A 25,868-nucleotide genomic window follows, 5' to 3' on the forward strand; every position below is an offset into this window, starting at 1 on the left:
TGGAGAGAATACAAGAGAAAACACATTCTATGGATAAAACACCACATTGTTTTCTATGTGGTTTCAAAGATGGAAAGCGTACAAATTTATTTAGGCTGTTGTCATTTTCAAACATTAAATTTCAGATAGTGAAATATACCAATTTGACTGACAAATTCTATTTATTCTTCATTACTTAATGTTTTATTTTTTTGATGGCATACAAAAACAATCTCGTGAAAGATTGAAAATTGTATGTAACAAATCTCAAAAGTAAGATTTAGAGCTGAAAACATCCATTATTATATTCGTTGGAGAATATTACAACAAAATATTCTTTGAAAATACAAAAAGAATTAAAAGGTACTCTGACTTTAAAGCACACATGTATAACAAACACTGAATTTCGCCTTGACTTGAAACATTGCAGTGTACAAGAAGCATTAAAAAGAAAGAAAAACATTGCAATATGAAGGCTCTCTTAACGCTTAAATTGCATTGCAGAAGAAGAAAATATGTAAACACTTGATTTTACGATGTGTTCAAGATTCCAAAGCACTGGGTTAGGTAAACATTTTCAATCTCATTTGAATAGAAGTCATCCGCATTGAAATAGGGCGAATTTAATATCAATAGGATGTGGAAGACATCATGAACAGATAAGGGTGATGAACAACTTGCCTTAGATAGATGAGAACTTTCTTCATCATACAATTATTCATTCATATCAAAATATTTTTCTACAAATATGCAAATATTCATAATATCTAATTCAAGTTGTAGTAAAAGAGGTAATATCAACTTCAAATATGCATATAGACTATTTGTAAGTATGGATCCCCATTACCTTTTCATATTAATGAAATATCTACAATGTGGCCCATACTTTCAAAGGCCTTGATCTCATATTGGTTCGTGGAAAGGTTGTTATGTATAAAAATATAAGAAATTTTCTAAAGAAAAATACAAAAATAATTTAGATAATGTGAGCATATAAACATGTTAGAATTATATTGATGTTGAAAAGATTGGATATACAAAAGGATTATAATATCTTATTCAAAGAAGAGCTTTACACAATGTTGTATTTAATCTTGAAATGGACTATTGTACTCCTCTAGTGTACAAAATTTCTATGTTATTTTCACAATCTCTATAAATGTTTCAGCCATTTTGATGTTGTTTTGAAGACATTAAACATACATGGCCCTCTAATAAGTGGACCATTATATCCCCCCACCTCTTTTAATTTGTGATGAGCAAACACATTCCACTTGTTCTCGAATCAACCACCTAACTAATATCTTGATATTGTGACCCATGATATCATTGTTGTAGCTTATACATACTTTTACATTTGAATAAAACCTATGGCTGTAGAAACAGTAAAACTAGGACTCCACCGCACCTACCAACTTTGACCATGTCATAGTCTCCCATCTATCCATATGACATTGACCCCTCTGAGTTGTCAACACGTTCAGCCAAAAACCAGTGGTGTCATTTCACATTGCACAAATTTGTTTCATTATTATATAGTCACCTTAATTTGTATCATTATCATTAGGTTTGCTAAACATAATAAAAATTAGATGACCCTAGTTGACATTAAAGAGAAATGACTACAAGTCTAGAATGTAGTGGACAAAGATGTTGCCTATTTGTTTAGTTTTTAAATTATTTCTAAAAATACTAAACACACAAAATTTTAAATGCTTTTGGTAAGTAAAACTAGGTATTATTTTTGGTCCTATTTTGTGATTATCTTGTTCAACCTTGGCAGAAACCACACTTAAGAGGAAGCTATCATTTATGACGATGGTCACTAGCAGATATAAAAGGAACCATAGATCAATAATAGAAAAAAACAATAAGATATCAACATTATATTATATAGGTATATTTTTGTAAAGAAAAATAGTACTAACATTAAATTTGAATGCTGTGTAGCAGTCTTCAACTTAGAGGACGATGTTGCAACTTTTACTATTATGGTAGCAAAGTACTCAAGAGCATTAAACAAGTCACTGATTTATAGGCCACCAAGGAGCATTAGTAGCCAAAATGAGGTTATATCACTGTTGGAGAATATGAGATAATTAAACTGTCAAAGAGTAAGTTTACAGTCTCATTCACCTTCGGAATTCTTTAGTTTTTTTCTCTGATACTGAATTATTAATTGTACTAAAATGTAAAATACATATATGTAGCTCTACCTCATCCCGATAATGTTCCACAACGTATTTTGCACAACGTATTTTGCACAACGTATTTGTGAAAGGTGACCAGACCAACTATGAATTAGGAGAAGAAGAGCTCGAGGTTTCAAAGATCTCTCTCGATTCCAAATACACTCCATTAAAAGAGTTTCTTGAGGCATCAGTCAGTACTCCCTACGATATAAAACTTACATTATTTACCTAAAGCAAGTTTGGAAAATGTATACTGGTATAATTGCCAGACACAATATTTTATTTGTTATAAAGAAACAATAATTGAACAGAGATCCGGGGAGAAACCATAGGTATGTAGGCTCTTCAATACCTTAGCCCATAAGTATTGTTAGAATTCATGTGACCACCAAGATAACTAATACTTTTAATATTATCTATATGAATTCATGTGACCACCATGGTAATAAGTACAATTAATATTGTCTGTAGAAATTTTCATGTGACTGCCATCTATTAAGCGACAGGGATTAGTATGTGTATCTTAATTTTGCACTTGAAAAACTTCTCAAAATATTATGTCTAAAATTGTTTTCAAGTGCATATGGTCAAATATGATGCCACATGAATAAAGTATTTTGTAAGGGTGTCTAAAATAAGACATCTTCAATCAAACACACAACTTTTCTATTACCATGTCATTGGAAAAGAAACAAAAAGGGAAGGGTGGAGAGAATACAAGAGAAAATGGATTCTATGGATAACACACCACAGTGTTTTCTACGCGGTTTCAAAGATGGACAGTGTACAAATTTATTTAGGCTGTTGTCATTTTTCAAATATTAAATTTTGGATAGTGAAAGATATCAAATTGACTGACAAATTCTATTTAAACTTCATTACTTAATGTAATATTTTTTTGACGACATACCAAAACAATCTTGGGAAATATTGAAAAATTGTATGCAACAAATCTCAAAATTAAGATTTAGAGCTGAAAACATCCATTATTAGATTCGTTGGAGAATATTACAACTAAAGATTCCTTCCATATGCAAAAAGCATTAAAAGGTACTTCGACTATAAAGCCCGCATGTATAACAAGCACTAAATTTCCACTTGACTTCCAACACTACAGTGTAGAAGAAGCATTAAAAAGAAAGGAAAATGTTGCAATATGAAGGCTCTCTTAACGCTTAAATTACATAGCAGAAAAAAATAAAATGTAAACACTTAATTTTATGGTGTATTCAAGATTCCAAAATGGTCAGTTTGGTAAATATTTTCAATCTCATTTGAATAGAAGTCATCCACATCGAAATAGGGCGAATTGGATATCGATATGATGTGGAAGACATCATGAACAGATAAGGGTGATGAACAAGTTGCCTTAGATAGATGAGAAGTTTGTTCATCATTCAATTATTCATTCATATCACCATCTTTTTCTAAAAATATGCAAATATTCGTAATATCTAATTCGCGTTGTAGGAAAAGAGGTAATATCAACTTCAAATATGCATACAGACTATTTGCAAGTACGGAACCCCATCACTTTTTCACTTTAATCAAATATTTACAATGTGGCCCATACTTTCGAAGGACTTGATTTCATATCGATTCCTCAAAATGTTATTATGCATCTAGAAATAAGAAATTTTCTAAAGAAAATAACAAAATAATCGAGATAATTTAAGCATATAAAAATATTAGATATATATTGATTTTGAAAAGATAGAATATACAAAAGTATTATAATATCTTCTTCAAAGAAGACTTTTACACAATGTTGTATTTAATATTCAGACGGACTATTGTACTCGTCTAGTGTACAAAATTTCTATGTTATTTTTACAATCTTTATAGACATTACACCCATTTTGATGTTGTTGTCAAGACATGAAACATACATGGACCTCTACTTAGTGGAACATTATATCCCACCACCTCTTTTAATTTGTGATGTGCAAATGCATTCCACTTGCTCTCGAATCAACCACCTAATTAATATCTTGATATTGTGACCCATAATATTATTATTGAATCTCATACATACTTTTACATTGGAATAAAACCTACGAGTGTAGAAATAGTAAACCTAGGACCTCAGCCCACCTACCACCTTGGACCATGTCATAGTCTCTGAGTTGTCCCCTCTGAGTTGTCCACACATTAAGCCAAAAACGAGTCATGTCATTATACATTGCACAAATTTGTTTTATTAAAAAATAGCCACCTTAATTTCTATCATTACCATTAGGTTTTCCAAACATAATAAAAATTAGATGACCCTAGTTGACATTAAAGATCAATGACTACAAGCCAAATATAGTGGACAAAGATGTTGCCTATTTGTTTAGTCCTTTCATTATTTCTGAAAAGTACTAAATACATAAAATTTTAAATGCTTTTGGTAAGTAAAACTAGGCACACTAAATAGTAAGATTATAGATTCTCCATTTTTAGGCTGGGATACCTGGGTAGTCATGCGCTGGGAATATCCTAAAGTTTGCTATAGAGATGCTTCTTTGGGTCATGGAGCTAAAAATATGGATTCATCTGGAATCTCTTAGAGCCTGCCTCCCAGTGACTCATTCAAGCAATTTTTTTATGAAGCATCATGTGCTAACCCAACACAATCAAGATGTGGTTGTGTAATTAGAGATCGTGAAGGATGCATTAGGAAAGCTATCACAATGATTACCCCCAGTTAAACATTTTTTTTTGTAGAATAATGGTTGCTCCTAAGAGGTATCATGCTAACTAAACAATTAGGCATTAAGATACTCATCATTGAAGGTGATTCCATAACCATCATTAATGCATTTAAGATGAGGAAAGACACCACCTATAAGTTTTCCCACATACTTAAGAAGGATTTGTAAAACCTTGAGCTATTTGAATCTTATGAGGTTGTTCACACATACAGAGAAGGGAATAGGTTAGTTGACTTGTTGACTAATGAAAACTGTATTCAACCAATCAACTTAGAACTAGGCTTATTAGAAGAAAATGTAACTAGATTCCCAAACATGAAGTAAATTATATAGAAAGTCAGAGGAAAAACATTAAACTTTTTAAATGCAGGTGACTATCAAATGAATGCAGATGAAAAGACAAGAGGTGTGGATGGGCCCCCCTTAAAATTATATCTTCCATCCCATTGCAAGCATGTTATTAGGTGCTTGAAATGAAAACATGGTTGCAAAAGAATAAAAAATCAACATCTTTTAAGGGGGCTTATCACAAGACCCAAGGGATGTCTGTAAAAGAACCTATCTTTTAAGGGGGCTTATGACAAGATCAAAGGGAGATGTCCATAAGAATTAAACTTAACTAAACTTGATTTGGTCCCACCAAATTTTTAATCCCCTGGATCATCTTAGCACTAGTTTGAGGAGGTATCCAAGTGGTAGTTTGTTCTCAAGGATCCATCATCCTTGAGGTAGCAAATTATCTTTGTGACAACTTCTTAGTTTAAGAGCATAAAATACTCATAATTGACTGACATTTTCTAGGCTTAATATGTTGCTTAAAGCATGTTGTCACAGTAAGAATACACTTCTAATCTTAAAAGTATTGAACACTCAGAATTGACTAACATCCTCTAGACTTAATATATTGCTTAATGTGTGAGATTTAGAATTTCTCCCCTCAGAGTTTGGCAACGATGTAGGTAGTGTGAAATCTCTCCCTCTATTTCAAAGGGTATGTAATTATTAAAAGACAATCAGTAAGGTTATTGAAGAAGCAAGGATTCCTCATTCCTTTGTTTCTGCAAACTATTTTGGGGCCTATTTTTTGATTATCTTGTTCAACTGGGGTTCAGTCACTAGCAGATATAAAAGAAACCATAGATCAATAATAGAAAAAATCAATAAGCCTTGAACATTAGGAAAAATCAATAAGCCATCAACATTATATAATATAGGTATATTTTCGTAGAGAAAAACAATACTCCCATTAAATTTGAATGTAGTGTAGCAATTTTTTTTTTATATTAGAAATCGAGAGTCCAAAAAAAAGTTAGACCAAATGTTTATACAAGACTAGGGGACGGGGTACAAGGCCTGAACTGCCAAAATGAGGAGCCATAGAGAGGGTTATATACAATTATCTCTTATAACCAAAAAATGAGACATATCAGCGTAAATCCCTATTGGAGAACCTTATCCATGTCCTCCATCCATGTGGTCCAGCCTTGTTCTCCTTCCATCCAAACCACCTTCTTTCTTGCTAGGATCTAGGAGCACATCTCAATCCTGTTGAAGGGAGGGGGCCTGCTGTCCTGTAGATCCTTTATCAGTTTCTTCACTGCTTTGTCAAAGGAGACTTGGTTCTTGGTGAGGCTAGCCCATTCGTAGCCGTCTTGCATCTTGTAGACAAATATGAAGATGTTAGAAGAAATGAAGACCCCGATCATGCATTTGCATCAGAAGATTATGATCGTGTTTTAGACCTCATACAACCTGGTAATTTAATTCAATTTATTGTTTATAGCTTTAAATTATATATTTTTATGTATTGTCATATAATTTATGATTACATATTTGAATTATAAATTCTAACAAGTTTTATTTCTACACATTGTACTTAAATTTGTTTTATAGGACATGTGTATGTTGTTGTTGGAATTAAGGATAATGATGAGCAGGTTGAGTATTGGCTAGCTAGATGTGTAGAACCTAAGAAAAAGTTGATATGTGATCAAGTAGATGATGATGGTTTTCAGTATCCTGTTGGGTCTGTTGTGGTGGTTGGTACTTGGCTACGCAAATACTTAACAAGAAGGAATGGTTTACCAGCTTATGAAGACTACCAATTAGAAAAGAAGATTATACACTATTCTCATTTGGTGGTGGCAACAAACATCAAATTAGAAAGGTTCAAAGGTAGACCTGCTAATAAGGTATTGTGGAAACTTTCAATAGAAGAGCATGAGGCAATCATAGACGCATTGCAGAAGAGAGAGGATGCAGATGGTACATTAGGTTGAATCAAATTTATATATGCATGTAAGTTTGTGTTACTTGTGTGAACTCTTTTATATTTAATCATGATAATTGTTTTTCTTTGTCCTTTAACATTGCATTTGTCTACATTTGATACAATTTTGGTTTCATAAACAACATTGTATTAGTTATCTTCTTCTTAATGTTATTTTGTGCACATTGTAATTGTGTTACAATTGAATTCTAATTTTTTATGATATATTTATTTTATTGTAACCTCTTCATAGATTAATTGTAAGTTCAAAGATAGAATTATGTCTTAAATGTGACCTGACTCTATATTTATCATTGTATGACAAATCTATATTTATAGTGTACTTTTTTATTTTAGTACCATGAAGTCCATGCTTTTCATACCACTACTATCCGCACTAATAAACCATCAATACACTAGTAAAGTAGTGTGGTCAACTTAAGAGGAAAGTCGATACTATGTTTGTAGCTTCCTAATAATTTGGTTAGCCTTAGTTCCATCAATCTATTGGATTCCTCTATGAGATTCATTTATAATTAATAATCCTTTTATATAATCATGATAATCATGATTCCTCTATGAGATTCATTTATAATTAATAAGTCGATACTTGTGTGAACTCTTTTAAATATTTAATTGTGATAATTGTTTTTCTTTGTCCCTTTAACATTGTATTTGTCTACATTTGATACAATTTTGGTTTCATAAATAATATTGTATTAGTTATCTTATTCTTAATGTTATTTTGTGCACATTGAATTATAAATTGCTGCACTATAAGATCATCAATCACAATGTTAATATATAAAGTCATAAATAGATCACATAACAAGTCATAAATAAAAAGTCCTATATACAATCACATAACAATTCCTGATGACATAATAACAAGTCTTGAAATAATAATTTAATAAGGAAATGACATTAAAACAAGTCCAAATAACATAATAACAAAACAATGTATCACATATATAATCACTAGAGTGCGCCAAATCACATAACACGACCTGATATCATAATAGCAAGGAAATGACATAATAAAAAGTCCTATATATAATCACATAACACATAACAACAAGTCCTATATATAATTGCATAATAACAAGTCCCGAGATAACATAACAAGTGTCATCATAAAAAGTCCACAATACAATAACATGACATGATCTAAAATATACAATCTAAGAACTTTCGTGCATCTCATCTGCAGTCCTCTTCACTCCACGTGAAGGTGGCTGAGATGAATCATCCTGCTGCACGTGGTCCTGAGATGCACCATCCTGTGTCTGTGCAATATCAGTGTCTCCACCCTCTTGTGCAGTATTAGTGACTCCACCCTCCTGTGCAGTATCAGTGTCTGGACCCTCCTATACATTATTAAAAGATTTTACATGAGAAGAAGTTACTTGCATAATTGACTTATAAAGTAATTAAATACTAAAATTTTTAAAATAAATTACCATAGGACCGTGCTCTACAATGCCCTCACTGGTACGTGGAGGTCCACTATCAGGAACAAGAAAAGTGGTCGTAGCCAAGTCCTGCAAAAAAAAATAGTGTACATCAATTTTGATAATCCCTATAAAAGCTAGGTATATAGTATAAACAAATTAGAAATTATTTTTGTAATCATCATGCCTCAAATGATAATGTCGATGGTTGCATCTGGCTCAACCCCATAGCTGTACCAATATTGGTAGTGGTGTGGACTTGAACAACATATATAAAGCATGAATCAAACTTGTATATATACATAAATTATAAAGTATATATATAAATAGACTACAAGATTATCATAGAAAAGCATACATGTGATGCAGGCAAAGTAACTGATGGTCGAAGGCGTACATGTGATGCACCATCAAACAATCTAGAAGCCTGCAATTGCAAAAAATAACGAACATGAATCAAAGTTGTACTTAAATTAGCAAGCATGTAAACACTTCAAATTAATGGATGAAAAACATACTACTGGTATATGAGGCTGAGCCTCAGTGGTCCATGGGTCACATGAAGAACTAACCACCTCAGTGCTACATGAAGCACCCTACAAAATTGAGAAAACATATCATATGTAAATCATTACATTAAAATAATTATTGTTTATTTTAAAAGTACATATCAATACAATGCATGTAGATGAAAGTGCATACCGTAAATGGGGCACCAACATCTCTAGGTATTGAGGTAACATGCTGTCGGTTCCTCAATGATGTGTTATGATCCATCCTCTGTTCATACAAAATTGACTCATGTTATGGTTCATATGTGTATATATAAGGAATTTAATATTGCACTGTAAATTATACAAATAAATTTGTACCTCTGTAGGCTGATCATCGTCTGCCCACAAGAGATCAACATATGAAGAGACGACATCAACATGTGCAGCCTCCTTGGCATCATCATAACCACCATGGGCAACATCAGCATCATCAAAATCACCATCTCCTCCAGGGGCAGCCTCACTCTATGGACCCCTACATACATAACCACAACTCATGCAAGCATGTGCTAAGTAGGGGGCAACCCTCACCTCCCACAACTGTTGTACCAAATTGCCCGACAGGGTACTCAATGAACCTAGAGCAGAATCAACTGCTCGATGATGGGAAGGTGTTGGAACAACTGGTGATGGAAGAGGAACCAATGGATCATCGCGCACACGGTTTCTAACCCTGTCGCTCAATTTTGCTCCTGGCCTATCCTGGGGCATGCCTCTCCCAACCCCGTGAAACAATCTAATATCAAAGTAATTGGGCTTTTTGCCCAATTCAAATTCCGCCCATAATTTCTTCAAAAAATACATTGGGACCTCATGATTGGAGTGTGGTGGCTCCAAAAGTGGCTAGCAATGCCTAGGTGCCTACACCATCGAATAGAGATCCGTGGCTTCTTCGGATCTATCTCTTCACCTGTCCTAGGGTTCACAAAATATTTTTTCAAATCTATTTTTGTTATTTTTAAATCATTAACTTGTTTGTATGTGAGGCCATCTGCGTAAAATGCACGCAATCCCTCACGCTAACTATGCTAGCTATCTAGCTCACTATCTAATGCCTGCACAGACTGTACAATGCCATGCATACTATCTGCAAGGCGTAACAACTGAGGGGGTGGATGAGGCTCACGCCTAATAGTGTGAATATCTCTAATCAGAGCATCAATATTTATCCTAATTATCTATCGCAACTACTCTAGTGGAGGTGGAGGTGGAGGTGGAGGTGGAGGGGGTGGAGGTGGAGGTGGTGGTGGTGGTGGAGGTGGTGGTGGAGGTGGAGGGGGTGGAGGTGGAAATGGAGGTGGTACTATACCTAATAGCTCATCTATCTCAAACTCATCCATCATGTGAAAATAATCTGCATATATATACAAACTTGAAAATTTACAATTACAAACTATTTAATTTACATTTCACCTTCCAAAAAAACTTATAATTAAATACAATTTAGCAACTTAAATATAAAAGAAGGAAACTCACATAGATCTATAATATTATTAATAGGTGGGTAATAATAAGCATCATTTAAGAAATATTATCCACTTAAATCAAAGTATGAGAAAAATATTACAAAATAAAACATCATTAATGCCCATGCAACTCAAACAATACTTTTTAACATCTAAAGATGAATTAGTATAAGTTCCATCAAAATCATAAAAATAATAATAAGTTAAAGTCATAAGTTATATCTATGAACTTGTCAATACATGTACTACTAGTAGTACTACACTAAGTTGAAGATTGAATAAATGACCATTTTTTGTGATTTCACATTCTATTCATTTACTTGGACATCTTGGCACTTGAAAATGACCATCTTACATGAGATGAATTTGTTTGATATGTTTTATATGTATTGATTTTATTGATTTTTAAAGGTTTTATTTGAGGAGGCATCATAGGTTTCTCTATTCATCCTTTTGTGGTAAAATTAGAAAGGGATAACTATGATTCTTTTGTAAAATGGTATCTTCATAAGTTTTAGATGGTTTAATCATTTTCCTTTTATGTATGGAGTCATACCTAAACTAGAAACACTAGAAAATATATAATCTTGGTGTAACATCATTGACCATGTAGGAGTGATTTGATCTAGTATCAAGATCATGATTCTATGTGTATTGCATTGGATATTGATTTCCCCCACACACTTTGGAATAGACTTTAGGAGATCCATGGAGACCCTCATATCTCTCCATTCCTAGAGGATCCTATTGTAGATTGTTTCATTCCCTTTGTAGATGAAGATAACATACCCTTCGATGGTGATACTTAAGAGGAAATTCATTATATCATATTAAATAATTTATTTACTTAAGATCAACTTTTATTTACATATTAAATAATTTTCAAAATATATTTTAATTATGTACATCAATTATATCAATTAGAATAAACATTTGGTAATGAAATACAAGCAATTATCATAAAAAATTTAGAATCAATTCATTCTTAATGTAAAATGATACATACACATATAAATATATAATCAGTTTTTTAATTTAATATATACTTGGCAAAATATATTTATATAGATGTGTAAATTTTTAAGTAATTTAGTGGGGTTTATAATGAAACCTATCCAAGAAAATTTGTCATTTATTAGAATACATAACTCGTCTACCCTATATAGACACCACCCTCAACTCTCCCTTCTTGTTGGTTCTTATTTTACTATTTCAATTAATGCTTTCACATAATATAATACATTCACCTCCAACACACACTCTACTATTTTCATGTGCATTTTGCAAACCAACCAACACTCTACTAATATTTCTACAATAAGATTGCAATACCTCAAACTCTTGATGTACACCTTCTATTTATACTTTCTTGCTTTCCATTTGAGGCAAGTAGGTCACTAAGTCCAATCCTTTCGAGAAATCAACAAACATTTCTTAGACAACCCTACCTTGATTCTCCCTTAACAATTTTCATGTCCATAATTAAAAGGAGTCTTAAGATCCATTTTCATAAGCCTACATTAATAATGAACATAATTAGGTTGAAGAAAAACCCCTCTTAGATAAAAAAATTTGTGATGTTACCTACCTCCATACTTGTCTCAAGCATCATAGGTAGTTGGGAGCTTATTCATAATTCTTAGTAACATGTGATGGATTATAAACATGATACTTTGCAATTGATAATAATTCTATTTCATCTAAAATAATTACATATTCCCACCATTGTGCAAACTATGCACTAAAGAATTACAAGGTGATTATTGCCTAGTGATAGATATTGGTATAACAAATTACATTTTATTACAAATTGGTATAAGATAAACCAAATAATTATAACATACACTTTCATGGCCTACCCTTATATTGACATGTATGAAAACATAATGATGTAGTGATTGTATTATTTGATATCCACTTGTAGCCTAGACAATTCCTACACTATCTACAATGACCCATTTCTAATCATAGCCAATCCTCTTGATCATGCAAAAAAATGGGCCACCATGCCCTATACATGAGGTCTTAATTATTCGTAGTTATCATTAAGACCAACACTAACACTACGCTCAACGGTCTTCCACCATACTTGTATAGGCCTTAGTTCAATACTCTAACCAATATATTTTTGACACATTATGACACAATGATGGTGCATAATCTTGAGAGGTCACCTAAACACAATGACATGGATAAAATTCAGGGGCTCCTCAAAATTTCCCTCACTATATTCTATACCCCTCTAATGCCAATCCCTTTTACTCATTTGCATTCTTCATTCTTGATGTGGATTTGGCCATGTGCATATGATTGTGCCTTTTACATTTTGAATGTAAATATTATAGTTTTACTTTGATCTTATTCTAGATGCTTCATTTGTTGCATTCTATGCCCCTGAGTGTTTATTGTTTTCTTAGTTTGATATATGTTTTGTGATTGCTTTGGACCCATGATGTGTTGGATCGCCTTATGGTGATTTGTAATTTTGTAGTTACATTGAGATGCATGATGATCTATTATACCTTTGCTGATTATGATAGACTGATAACCAAAAAAAACTAAATTTAACTCTAAAAGCTCCAATCAAAAACTAAATATATGTTCCATTTGATACAACACTGCTAGGAAAAACACTAATCACTAAGCACCATTTAATTTAGGGTTTAGGGTTTAGGGTTAATTTAGGGTTTAGGGTTTAGGGTTAATCAACCAAGATAGTCAAATTTAGGGTTAATCAACCAAGATAGTCAAATTTCTCCTGGGACTTGTTCATTTTTTTCTATTTAGGGTTTAGTGTTCATTTTTGTGTTTAGGGTTTATTGTCTGTTTTTTGCATCTAATGTTTATTGTTCATTTTTCTGTTCAGGGTTTATTGTCTGTTTTTTGCGTCTAATGTTTACTATTCGTTTACTTTTTTGTTTTTTGTTTTTTGTTTTTTCCTATGGTTTAAATGCTATTCATGTTTTTTGCAATATTTGAAAACTGAAAACTATTTTAAACATGAAATAAAACACGATTTTCAAACTTTAAAACACAAAAATTAAAAAATAACAATAAATTAACATTTTTTTATGAAAAACAATAAAAATAAATAAAATAGAATATAAAAAATAAAGCTAAATACCTGGAAGGAGGTAAAAATGGTCTAGGGGGTCAGCTGAGGTGAAAAAAAGGGGTACCCGTGCTCCTCAGAAATGCCTAGCCGTTTTTCAAATAGTAAAAATGATGGGAAAATGGTTAAAAAAATAAATAAATACATTTCAAAAATGGATGCCAGTTTTTTTCAAATCGGGTGCCCGATTTGAAATAAACGGGCATCTGTTTAGCTTCGGGCACCCGTTGCTAAACGAATGCCCGTTTTTTGATGGCTCGGGTGCCCGATTAAAAAATCGGGCACCTGTTTCTAGCGGGCTCATTTCCCAACCCGCAAACATCCACGGGATTGGGACCCAACTCTGTACATTTACTCGAGTGTAAAAATAGGACCCCACCCCACCTACCACATTTGGACCATGTCATACTCTCTCATCTATCCATATGAACATAATAAAAATTAGATAACCCTAATTGACATTAAAGATCAATGACTAGAAGTCAAATGTAGTAGAGAAAGATGTTGCCTATTTGTTTAGTCCTTTCATTATTTCTAAAAAATACTAAATACATAGAATTTTAAATGCTTTTTCTAAGTAAAACTAGGCACACCAAATGGTAAGATTATAGATTCTCCATTTTTCGACTAGGATGCCTGGGTAGTCAAGTGTTGGGAAGATCTTAAACTCTTCTATAGATATGCTCTTTGGGTCATAGAGCTCAAAAGATGGATCAATCTGGAATCTCTTGGATCTTTCCTTCTACTGACTCATTCAAGCTAATTTTTGATGAAGCATCATGTGGTAATCCAAGACAATCAAGATGTGGCTATGTAGTTATAGATCATGAAGGATGCATTAGGAAAGCAATCACAATGAGTCCCCCCTAGAAGAAACGATTTTGCAGAAGCATTGACACTCCTAAGAGGTATCAGGCTATCTAAAGAATTAGGCATTAAGATACCCATCATTGAAAGTGATTCCCTAATATCATTAATGCATGTAAGATGAGGAAAGAAACCAACTAGAAGTTTTCCCATATACTTCAAAAGGCTTTGGACAAACTTGAGCTATTTGACTCTTATGAGGTTGTTCACAAATACAGAGAAGGGAATAGGTTAGTTGACTAGTTGACTAATGAAGACTGTATTCAACCCATGAACTCATAACAAGTCTTATCAGAAGCAAATGTAACTAGATTCCCAAACATGAAGGAAATTCTACAGAAAGTCAAAGGAAAAATTTTAAACTTTTTAAATGCAGGTGACTATCAAATGAATGTGGATAGCCCCCATTAAAAATATATTGCCATCCCATTGCAAGCACGTCATTAGGTGCTTGTAATGTAAACATGGTTTGCAAAGCATTAAAAAATCAACTATCTTTTAAGGGGGCTTATTACAAGACCAAAGGGATGTCTATAAAATAACCTATCTTTTAAGGGGGCTTATGACATGACCAAAGGGACATGTCTGTAACAATTAATCTCAAATACAATTAAGTTGGTCCCACCAAATTTATGACTATATCCAAAACAGATATATTATGTCAAGCCTAGGTGTCAATGGACATTTAAATATGATAAAGGCCCCTTTCTCTTGGGACCCATACATCACAAGGCATTGACAAGGATAATCGACAACACGTGGCAAGTGTTTGCAAAGCAAGGACAAAATGTTTTTCTACCCATAATCTAGCAAGATTTTAGTACTATCTTTCCATACATACTAAAAATTTCACCAATATTCTATTTAATGTGAATAGGTAGGGATCAATTTTTTCACTGATTGTGTACTCATCATTTGTCTTCACTCATGAAGAACAAGCAACCCTTCAAGTCATTTTGTAGTATTAACACTTGAAATATTTATTGTTTCCCTTGTGTAGAGAGTTGCAATATGATTTAATTCTCATTTCTAGTAGGGTGCACTCCTAAGTTTTGTCAGCCAATAGTACATCCTCCACCCAAATTTGTTGCCACATTAGCTCCATCCTTCAATTCAATCACCAACCCAATTGCAGGGCCTTTTATGAGCAAGATGGGATTAGTAGGAATATTGTTCAATTGCAGGGCTTTATTGACAACCGTCTAGGAGGACCTAACATTGTGCAAGTTGTTCATTGCATTGTTCCTGTTTAGGAAGAGGTTGATCCTCGACAAGGTGATGTTGAGGTGCCAGTGGATAAAGACATTCATGGATAGGGATAAAATATGATTAGAGTGCCACCTGTAGAAATGGTCATGCCTTCAGTCTCGAGGCTATGTTTGAGGCAGATTCGGAGGAAAAAGCACAGGGCTCCAACTTGTAGTGGTCATGGATGTTGTGGACTAGTCATCAGAGAAATGTACTCTTCTAGTTTTATTTTTCTAGTTATCAAAGAAATGTTGTCTCTCCAATTTTTATAAAAGATTTTGTTTTTCTTTTGGGTCTTCTGGTCATTGTGTAGTTACTATTTACCTAGAAGTTTTCATCATTCTCCCCATTTTCTATATATAGAGACTTGTTATAATATTCATATGTAAGGTGAGATAAACCCTGTTTTCAAGTTTTGTAATTTTTTTAAATCCTTAAAGGGTATCTAAGTAGTCAGAGTAACCACTCATCATAATCATGTCTAATGAAAATTTATCATTCAGGTTATCAGTTTTGAGCTATAGATGAGAACATTTTCTCCCAAACTCTTACTATAATTTTCTTTTCATATATTTTCATATTAATACAAATATAAGCTTATGGCCTTTTACCTAAAATTAATATAAATATTTCTAGTTTTAAGAATGATTAAAAAAATAATTTTTATTTTAAATATTCATAAATAAAAACTTTTCTCATATTTTCAAATATTTATGGACTAATTATTGGTCATAATATAGAACTTGAGCTAGCTATTAAATATTTCCGTAACCTCTTAAAAATGTATTATTAAGTATATATGGCATTAGCATTTTAGACTTATTTTTTTAGTATATTTTAATTATATTATTTTACAATTATTTGTTTAGCATATTTTACTTATTATTATTCGTTCTGTACTTCTTTTAGTATTTATTGATGAATTGAAAATTAAAAAACAAATTCTATTTTTGATTTTCAATTAATCAATAAATAGGTAATAAATAAGATCAATTATGTCGTAATGATGAACACGTGTCTAGAACACAAATGAACACTCCAATAAAGATGTCGAAAATTCCTGTCGTATACAGTTATTGTTAGAAGACTTCGTTGAAGATTCGAGTACACTTCACCCCGTTCATACGGTTCAACTGCTATGTATCAAATAATATCAAGAAAGCGACCGCTTAAGTTTTCGCTTCTAATACCCTGACTACTAGCCGGAAAAATCGCACGATGGAATTCAAGGAATCTTTGACTCCGGTTAACCTTTAACACCACAATATTAATTTATAAAATTTTCATTCCAATTTGGTTGGTCCTGAATGAGTCTAGCATGAATAAAATCTGTCCTATAAATACCCCAATATCTCTTCTGATGATAGCTTAAAAGTATATCCTTCTATTTCTTTAACTGGGGATAAACTCTGAACTGAAATCTGCAAGATGTTGTCCACAGCTGAGAGATGGGAGGGGGTAAGGAACAGGATATTGATCATAGGAGGCACAGGATACCTTGCTAAATACATGGCAAAAGCCAGTATTTCACTTGATTACCCTACCTATGTTCTTGTAAGGCCCGAATCTCTAGCTCCCAATTCATCCAGACCCGGCAAACTTCAAGAGTTGACAGATATGGGTATTCGTATTCTTCAAGTAAGAAAGATTTTGTAGCTGAAAAATTTTAGTTGCACTTAGTGGGTGGTAGAAATTTCTAACTGATTTTCATGGGTTTTATTTACAGGGATCTCTGGATGATCACAAAAGCCTGATTAATGCATTTAAACAAGTAGATATAGTCATATCCTCGGTTGCAATTCCTCAACATATGGATCAGCTAAAGATCATAAGAGACATCCAAGAAGTTGGGAATATCAAGGTATGAAGTTGTAATTTCTGGCTTTAAATTTGATGTGTCTGGCATATATCTTACTGAATTATTTCTTGTTGTGGAATTAGAGGTTTCTCCCATCAGAGTTTGGCAACGATGTAGACAGGGTGGAAGCTTTGCCTCCCTTTCAGAGGGTATGTGATGATTAAAAGGTAATCCGCAGGTCTATTGAACAAGCAGGGATTCCTTATTCTTTCATTTCTGCCAACTCTTTTGCTGTATATTTTGTCGATTATTTTATTCATCCTCGGCGTAATCCACAACCGGAGGAAGTTGTCATTTATGGCGATGTACTCACAAAAGGTATATTGTGTAAATTAGTTTTCAAATAGTATGACATGTGAAAGGAAATCAGAAGAATAACAGAAGTGATGCGCTATTTGAGTGTTGTGCAGCGGTTTTGAATTTAGAGGACGACGTTGCAGCTTTTACTATAATGGTAGCAAACGACCCAAGAACATTAAACAAGCTTGTGATTTACAGGCCACCAGGGAACATAATTAGCCAGAGTGAGCTTGTATCCCTGTGGGAGAAGAAAACAGGGACCACTTTTAAGAGAGTTTTCTTGAAAGAATCTGACATGATCAATCTCTCAGAGAGTAAGTTTCCAATCTGTTTACCATCTGAACTTTTTTTTTTTACAAATGCTAAATCTTTATTAGTGCTAAAATGTAAAATACTTGTATGTAGCTCTGCCTCATCCGGATAACATTCCGGTTTGTGTTTTGCACAATATATTTGTGAAAGGCGACCAGACGAACTTCGAATTAGGAGAAGAAGAGGTGGAGGCTTCGAGGCTCTACCCAGACTATAAATACACTCCCATAGAAGCATTCCTTGACGCATCAATCAGTGCTCCCCGCCACACAAAACTTACTTCCTTTGCCTGAATGTATAATTACTTGGGAGTTGTGTAACTGTTTTCACATAATTTTGTACCTGTTATGTGGAGCCAAGAGATCTTACAAGAAGCCATAGGCCCGCTATTGTTTTGGCGACCTTAGAGGAAAAGTACTATTTCTATTGTCTAGACCAATCTTAATAGTCAAGTGTCTTTTATTTGGTGAATAGTAGAATTTTATATTGACTTTCGAGATAATGTTCTTAAGGAAAAGGTTTCTTTAGCAAGGATGATATGGTGAGCAAACTATTAATGTTAGACCGATGCATACATTTTTTACACTTCGCAAATTCACTTTCAATTCTTGTATAATTTTTTTTTTAAAATTAATTAAATAAATTATTATTTATTTAGTAATCTTCATTTTTTTTATGAATACTTTTTTCTTTTTAAAGTGATTTAGTTAAATAACCATAATCAATTAATTTTATTTTCTTAAACTAATGAATGAATGTATTAGGCTAATTAGAGTCCTTTCATAATTACTTCTAACAATTAATTCAACCCTTCAATTGTAAGTCTTAGATGAAAATCATAACCACTCAACTTCTTACACGTGTTCCCCATCTCACTCTTTACTCACACACTAATATGATAAGGTTATCTTAGAGGATTTGTAACCTCAACCTTGTTCATTAATCTTGACTGATACCTCCACTCATGCTCACAAATGAGTGACCATTCTCTTCTCAAATGCTACCTCCACATTAACACACGTGTGAGCATATTTATCCGTCCACATGATATTCTAATACTCTTCCACTTTGTCTCAAAACATTGTATATCATAATTTGACAAACATCTACTGATGAAGAATATACTTGTTTATTTAGAACTTTCAAATAGACTACGAATAATATTGATGCAAATAAATCTCAACCCAACGTTCCTTCCTTTCATCTTATGTCTACATTTTCAATTTAGAAAATCTATTCAGGAATGGATTGTGACCCTTCTTCTATGAAATTACCTGCATGCTACCCTTATGTTGTTAGAATAAATAACTAAAAGTTAGTATCATCCACATATTTTCACACTTAAAGGAAATCCATTCCATTAAAATGGAGGCTTGGTGTATGGAAATCTAAATATTAAATGTTAGGGTAGTTCTAAAAGTAAATGAGGTGAGCATAGCCCCATTATAAATAGCTTCTAGAATGACACATATAACTTAAGCTAGCTTAACATGTAAATATGTCCCTCACTATTATATAGTAAGATACAATACCTTGACTAGGTACTTCATATTATTCACATTGACACCCCTTAATTGCAACATAGGGAGATGAAATTATTATGAAAATGATGCAAGGTTTAAGAATGGTCCTAGGTATTGCAGCATGTTAGGTACCCATGTACAAATGATCTCTCATAAATGAAAAAAAGGAGAAAACCACTTATAAAAAATTACTGCCCTAAAAGAGAGAATAGATATAATTAAGGATGGCTTGGATAACTCAATGATACCCCTAGAGGACTACATCCATCATATATAGATCCATCAAAATTCCAATTAATCTCCCTTCATAAGAAGGATAACAATAGAAACCATACAGCCCCCCATAATGAAATAACTTGTTGCAAAGAAGCAGTAGAGATACATTATGCAATAAACCTGGGAACCATCAATATAAGAAATAAAGGACAAGATACATTTGTGAAAAAAACACTAAAAAATTCTCAATCATGTAGTATCTTAGGAATCATAATAATAATATAGAATAATTCCTACTAAATGGAAACAACTAGAAAATTCTCAATTTACACAACTCTAAAATTTAATGAAACAATAGTTACCTAAAAAATGATCTCAAACTAAAATGAAGTTCAATATTAAATATGACACCATTAAAAATGATAGACAATGCTTCTAATTACCTATTGAACAAGAACTGACATATATTTACTTGGGTTGAAACTAAAATATATGCATAAATGGCTTCCAAGAGCTCCCCAATACCTTTCTAGTGCCACAAGAATTATGAAAAATAGATATTGCGACAAAAAATTATGAGCTCGAGAGCCAAAAAACAATTCTATCTTCAACAGACAAAAAATAGTACAAAGTAATAAAATATGCAAAAAAAAAAGTTTACATATAGGGGCTGGCCCCTAGGTTGGCCATACGATGATGCTATTTGTCAATGCAAAAGATAACCTGACAACCAACCACAATAGTTTTCTTTTGAACACCATGGCAAAGTCAAAATTGACAGAAATTGCCCAAAAAAATAGCTACCTCCTAAATTTGACAACAGAAACTATACTTGAAAGGCTTGTAGATCAAAGAAAACATAATAAAATTTGATGATACAAAAGGTAAAATTATCTGCATAACTGTTATTTTAACTTATGTTTGTGTACATTTGTCTTATGCTGTCAACTTTTTCTGTATGCTTTGTAGACGGTATTTATATTATTTGTGTGTACACTTCAAACAAGCGACCTTGATGTTATTTCCCATTTTTCTGTTCCTTTGGAGGTGCTTTTTTTTCATTGCCAGCATTTACTTTCTCTATATTTATTAGGTATCTTTTACTCTAATTTTTTTTTGTGTTTGGCTTTCCTTTTTTAAGAAATTTGTGTGAAATCTAATTTAGAAATTATTTTCTGTCCGGAGATGGAGAATAGAGTGTTATTTAAAATTTCAAACAAAAGGAATTCGGATGATGTTTTTTAAAGCTTTCGTATTAAGTTTGTATTTTATTAACGAGAGTCAATATTACAGCCCACGCATACCTCTAATGGCAACCACTATATATATATAGTCATAAAAAGTACATCAATAAAGCAATAATGTTGTAGAGACTTGTTGCTCTCATGTTTGGCCTACATAAAATTTGAACTTCAAATTGGTCTCAATATCAAGTAAAGATCCAATAGCTATTTTTGCATAAACAGTGAGCAGGCAATCCAAGGTCTTTACTAGTCAGAATATGAATACGAAAATGATATAATTTTCAAAATTATCACAAATTGAGGGAAACCACTTGACAGTCAGGATCTAAACATCATTTTGTATCACATGTCCAACTTTCACTTGAACCCAGTTCATACTTTGTCATAATTTAAACTTTGAATTTTTGGTATTTGTTGTTCGCAAATGATTAAAATATCTCATTTTTAGGCTTCGTCATGAGATGTAAATAATTGTGTGGATTTATTTCCCTGCTGTTGATGCATGTTTCAAATTTTAGGAGTAACTCCCTACCGTTTGAAAGTTATGCTATTTTCCTTTCACTGGGGATAAACTCTGAACTGAAATCTGCAAGATGTTGTCCACAGCTGAGAGATGGGAGGGGCGAAAGAACAGGATATTGATCATAGGAGGCACAGGATATCTTGCTAAATACATGGCAAAATCCAGTATTTCACTTAATTACCCTACCTATGTTCTTGTAAGGCCCGAATCTCTAGCTCCCAATTCATGCAGAGCCGGCAAACTTCAAGAGTTGACAGATATGGGTATTCGTATGCTTCGAGTAAGATTGATTTTGTAGCTGAAAAATTTTAATTGCACTTAGTGGGTGGTAGAAACTTCTAACTGATTTTCATGGATTTTATATAAAGGGATCTCTGGATGATCACAAAAGCCTGATTAATGCATTTAAACAAGTAGATATAGTCATATCCTCGGTTGCAATTCCTCAACATATGGATCAGCTAAAGATCATAAGAGCCATCCAAGAAGTTGGGAATATCAAGGTATGAAGCTGTTTTACAATGCATGTAATTTCTGGATTTAAATTTGATGTGTCTGGCATATATCTTACTGAATTATTTCTTGTTCTGGAATTAGAGATTTCTCCGATCAGAGTTTGGCAACGATGTAGAGAGGGTGAAAGCTTTGCCTCCCTTTCAGAAGGTATGTGATGATAAAAAGGTAATCCGCAGGGCTATTGAACAAGCAGGGATTCCTTATTCCTTCATTTCTGCTAACTCCTTTGGGGCATATTTTGTCGATTATTTTGTTCATCCTCGGCGTAGTCCACAACCGGAGGAAATTGTCATTTATGGCGATGGACTCATAAAAGGTATATTGTGTAAATTAAGTTTCAAATAATATCACATGTGAAAGGAAATCAGAAGAATAACAGAACTGATGCGACATTTGAGTGTTGTGCAGCGGTTTTGAATTTAGAGGACGACGTTGCAGCTTTTACTATAATGGTAGCAAACGACACAAGAACATTAAACAAGCTTGTGATTTACAGGCCACCAGGGAACATAATTAGCCAGAGTGAGCTTGTATCCCTGTGGGAGAAGAAAACAGGGACCACTTTTAAGAGAGTTTTTATGTCAGAATCTGACATGATCAATCTCTCAGAGAGTAAGTTTCCAATCTGTTTACCATCTGAACTTCTTTTTTTTACCATGCTAGATCTTTATTAGTGCTAAAATGTAAAATACTTGTATGCAGCTCTGCCTCATCCGGATAACATTCCGGTTTGTGTTTTGCACAATATATTTGTGAAAGGCGACCAGGCGAACTTCGAATTAGGAGAAGAAGAGCTGGAGGCTTCGAGGCTCTACCCAGACTATAAATACACCCCCATAGAAGCATTCCTTGACGCATCAATCAGTGCTCCCTGCCACACAAAACTTACTTCCTTTGCCTGAATGTATAATTACTTGGGAGGAATGTAACTGTTTTCACATAGTTTTGTACCTGTTATGTGGAGCCAAGAGATCTTACAGGAAGCCATTGGCCCACTATTGTTTTGGCGACCTTAGAGGAAAAGTATAGTATTCATGTCGCTTTCATGCCAACAAGTAGTATTTATATTGTCTAGACCAATCTTCAATGGTCAAGTGTCTTTTATTTGATTAATAGTATAATCTTTACTCGACTTTCGAGATAATGTTCTTAGCGAAAAGGTTTCTTTAGCAAGGATGATATGTTGAGCAAACTAATAATGTTCGACTAATGCATACTTTTTTTACACATCGCAAATTCACTTTCAATTCTTTTATATTAATTTTTTAAAATTAGTTAAATAAATTATTCTTTATCTAGTAATCTTCATATTTTTTAATGAATATTTTTTTCTTTTCTAAAGTGATTTAGTTAAATAACCATAATCAACTGATTTTAGTTCTTATGTCCTCAAACTAATGAATGAATGTATTAGGGTAATTAGAGTCCTTTCAACATTACTTCTAATAATTAATTCAACATCATCAATTGTAAATAAATTTCTTTGCCTTTTTAATCTCAACCTTTCAATTGTAAGTCTTAGATCAAATTCATAACCACTCAACTTCTTACACCTATTCCCCATCCCACTCTTTACTCACACACTAATATGATAAGATTATCTTAGAGGATTTGTAACCTCAACCTTGTTCATTAATCTTGACTGATACCTCCCCTTATGCTCACAAATGTGTGACCATTCTCTTCTCAAATGCTACCTCCACATTAACACATGTGTGAGCATATTTATCCATCCATGTGATATTAGATAATACTCTTCCACTTTCTCTCAAAACATTATATATCATAATTTGACAAACATCCACTGATGAAGAATCTAGTTGCTTCTTTAGAACTTTCAAATAGACAACGAATAACATTGATGCAAATAAATCTCAACCCAACGTTCCTTCCTTTCATCTTATGTCTACATTTTCAATTTAAAAAGTCTATCCAGGAATGGATTGTGATCCTTCTTATATGAATGCTAACCTTATGTTGTTAGAATAAATAACTAAAAGTTAAGATCATCCACATATTTTCACACTTAAGGGAAATCCATTCCATTAAAATGGAGGCTTGGTATATGGAAATCCAAATATTAAATGTCAGGGTAGTTCTAAAAGTAATTGAAGTGAGCAAAGCCCCATTATAACTACCTTCTAGAATGACACATATAGTTTAAGCTAACTTAACATATAAATATGTCCCTCACTATTATATAGAAAGATACAATACCTTGACTAGGTACTTCATATTATTTACATTGACACCCCTTAATTGCAACATAGGGAGATGAAATTATTATGAAAATGATGCAAGGTTTAAGAATGGTTTCTAGGTATTACAGCATGTTAGGTACCCATGTACAAATGATCTCTCATAAATGAAAAAAGGAGAAAACCACTTGGAAAAAATTACTGCCCTAAAAGAGAGAATGGATATAATTAAGGATGGCTTGGATAACTCAATGATACCCCTAGTAGACTACATCCATCATATATAGATCCATCAAAATTCCAATTAATCTCCCTTCATAAGAATGATAAGAATAGAAACCATACAACCCCCCATAATGAAATAACTTGTTGCAAAGAAGTAGTAGAGATACATATGCAATAAACTTGGGAACCATCAATATAAGAAATAAAGGACAAGATACATTTGTGAGAAAACACTAAAAAATTCTCAATCATGTAGTATCTTAGGAATCATAATAAGAAAATAAAATAATTCCTACTAAAAGGAAACAACTAGAAAATTCTCAATTTACACAACTCTAAAATCTAATGAAATAATAGTTAATTAAAAAATGATCTCAAACTAAAATGAAGTACAATATTAAATATGACACCATTAAAAATGATAGAATGTCCCAACAATGCTTCTAATTACCTATCGAACAAGAACTGACATAAATTTACTTGGGTCAATGCTAAAAAGTATGCATAAATGGTTTCGAAGAGCTCCCCAATACCTTTCTAGTGCCACAAGAATTATGAAAAATAGATATTGTGACAAAAAATTATGAGTTTGGGAGCCAAAAAAGCAGCTCTATCTTCAACAAACAAAAAATGGTACAAAAAAATAAAATATGCAAAAGAAAGTTTACATATAGGGGCTGGCCCCTAGGTTGGCCATACGATGATGCTATTTGTCAATGCAAAAGATAACCCGGCAACCAACCATCACAATTTTCTTTTGAACACCATGGCAAAGTCAAAATTGACCAAAATTGCCCAAAAAAGTAGCTACCTCCTGAATTTGGCAACTGAAACTATACTTGAAAGCCTTGTAGTTCAAAGAAAACATAATGAAATTTGATAATACAAAAGGTAAAATTAACTTTGTTTCACACCGTGCATTCAATTATGAGATCAATGAAACCCTAATATTCACCTGGCAAATTCTTCAAGCCATATAACGGTACTCAGATCTAGGAAGTAATCCACAAGTCTAATTCTCTGTAAGAGATGATAATTGACTCCTCAATAACCCTAAAATCTTTAAAATATCAGAAGACTCTACAAGAGACACTTATAATAATAACTTGTATTATAAGG

The 25,868-nt window shown here is 32.9% G+C and overlaps 2 protein-coding genes and 1 pseudogene across 2 annotated transcripts; all 3 read left to right on the forward strand.

The window, feature by feature from the left end:
- The first annotated feature begins 17,248 nt into the window (after window positions 1–17,248).
- Window positions 17,249–18,709, forward strand: LOC131028437 (isoeugenol synthase 1-like; annotated as a pseudogene).
- Window positions 18,710–22,195: 3,486 nt separating this feature from the next.
- LOC131028347 (isoeugenol synthase 1-like) lies at window positions 22,196–22,932 on the forward strand. The gene is made up of 2 exons (XM_059209410.1): window positions 22,196–22,313; window positions 22,408–22,932. Exons 1-2 carry the CDS (start codon window positions 22,263–22,265, stop codon window positions 22,669–22,671), a joined length of 315 nt encoding a protein of 104 aa, XP_059065393.1. The 5' UTR covers window positions 22,196–22,262; the 3' UTR covers window positions 22,672–22,932.
- LOC131856611 (isoeugenol synthase 1-like) lies at window positions 22,776–23,228 on the forward strand. Its single transcript, XM_059208458.1, has 2 exons — window positions 22,776–22,938; window positions 23,029–23,228. The coding sequence occupies exons 1-2, from the start codon at window positions 22,776–22,778 to the stop codon at window positions 23,226–23,228; spliced, it is 363 nt and encodes a 120-aa protein (XP_059064441.1).
- The last annotated feature ends 2,640 nt before the right edge of the window (window positions 23,229–25,868 follow it).

The sequence above is a fragment of the Cryptomeria japonica genome, chromosome 7 (genome assembly GCF_030272615.1).
Source record: "Cryptomeria japonica chromosome 7, Sugi_1.0, whole genome shotgun sequence".
Classification (NCBI taxonomy): Eukaryota; Viridiplantae; Streptophyta; class Pinopsida; order Cupressales; family Cupressaceae; genus Cryptomeria; species Cryptomeria japonica.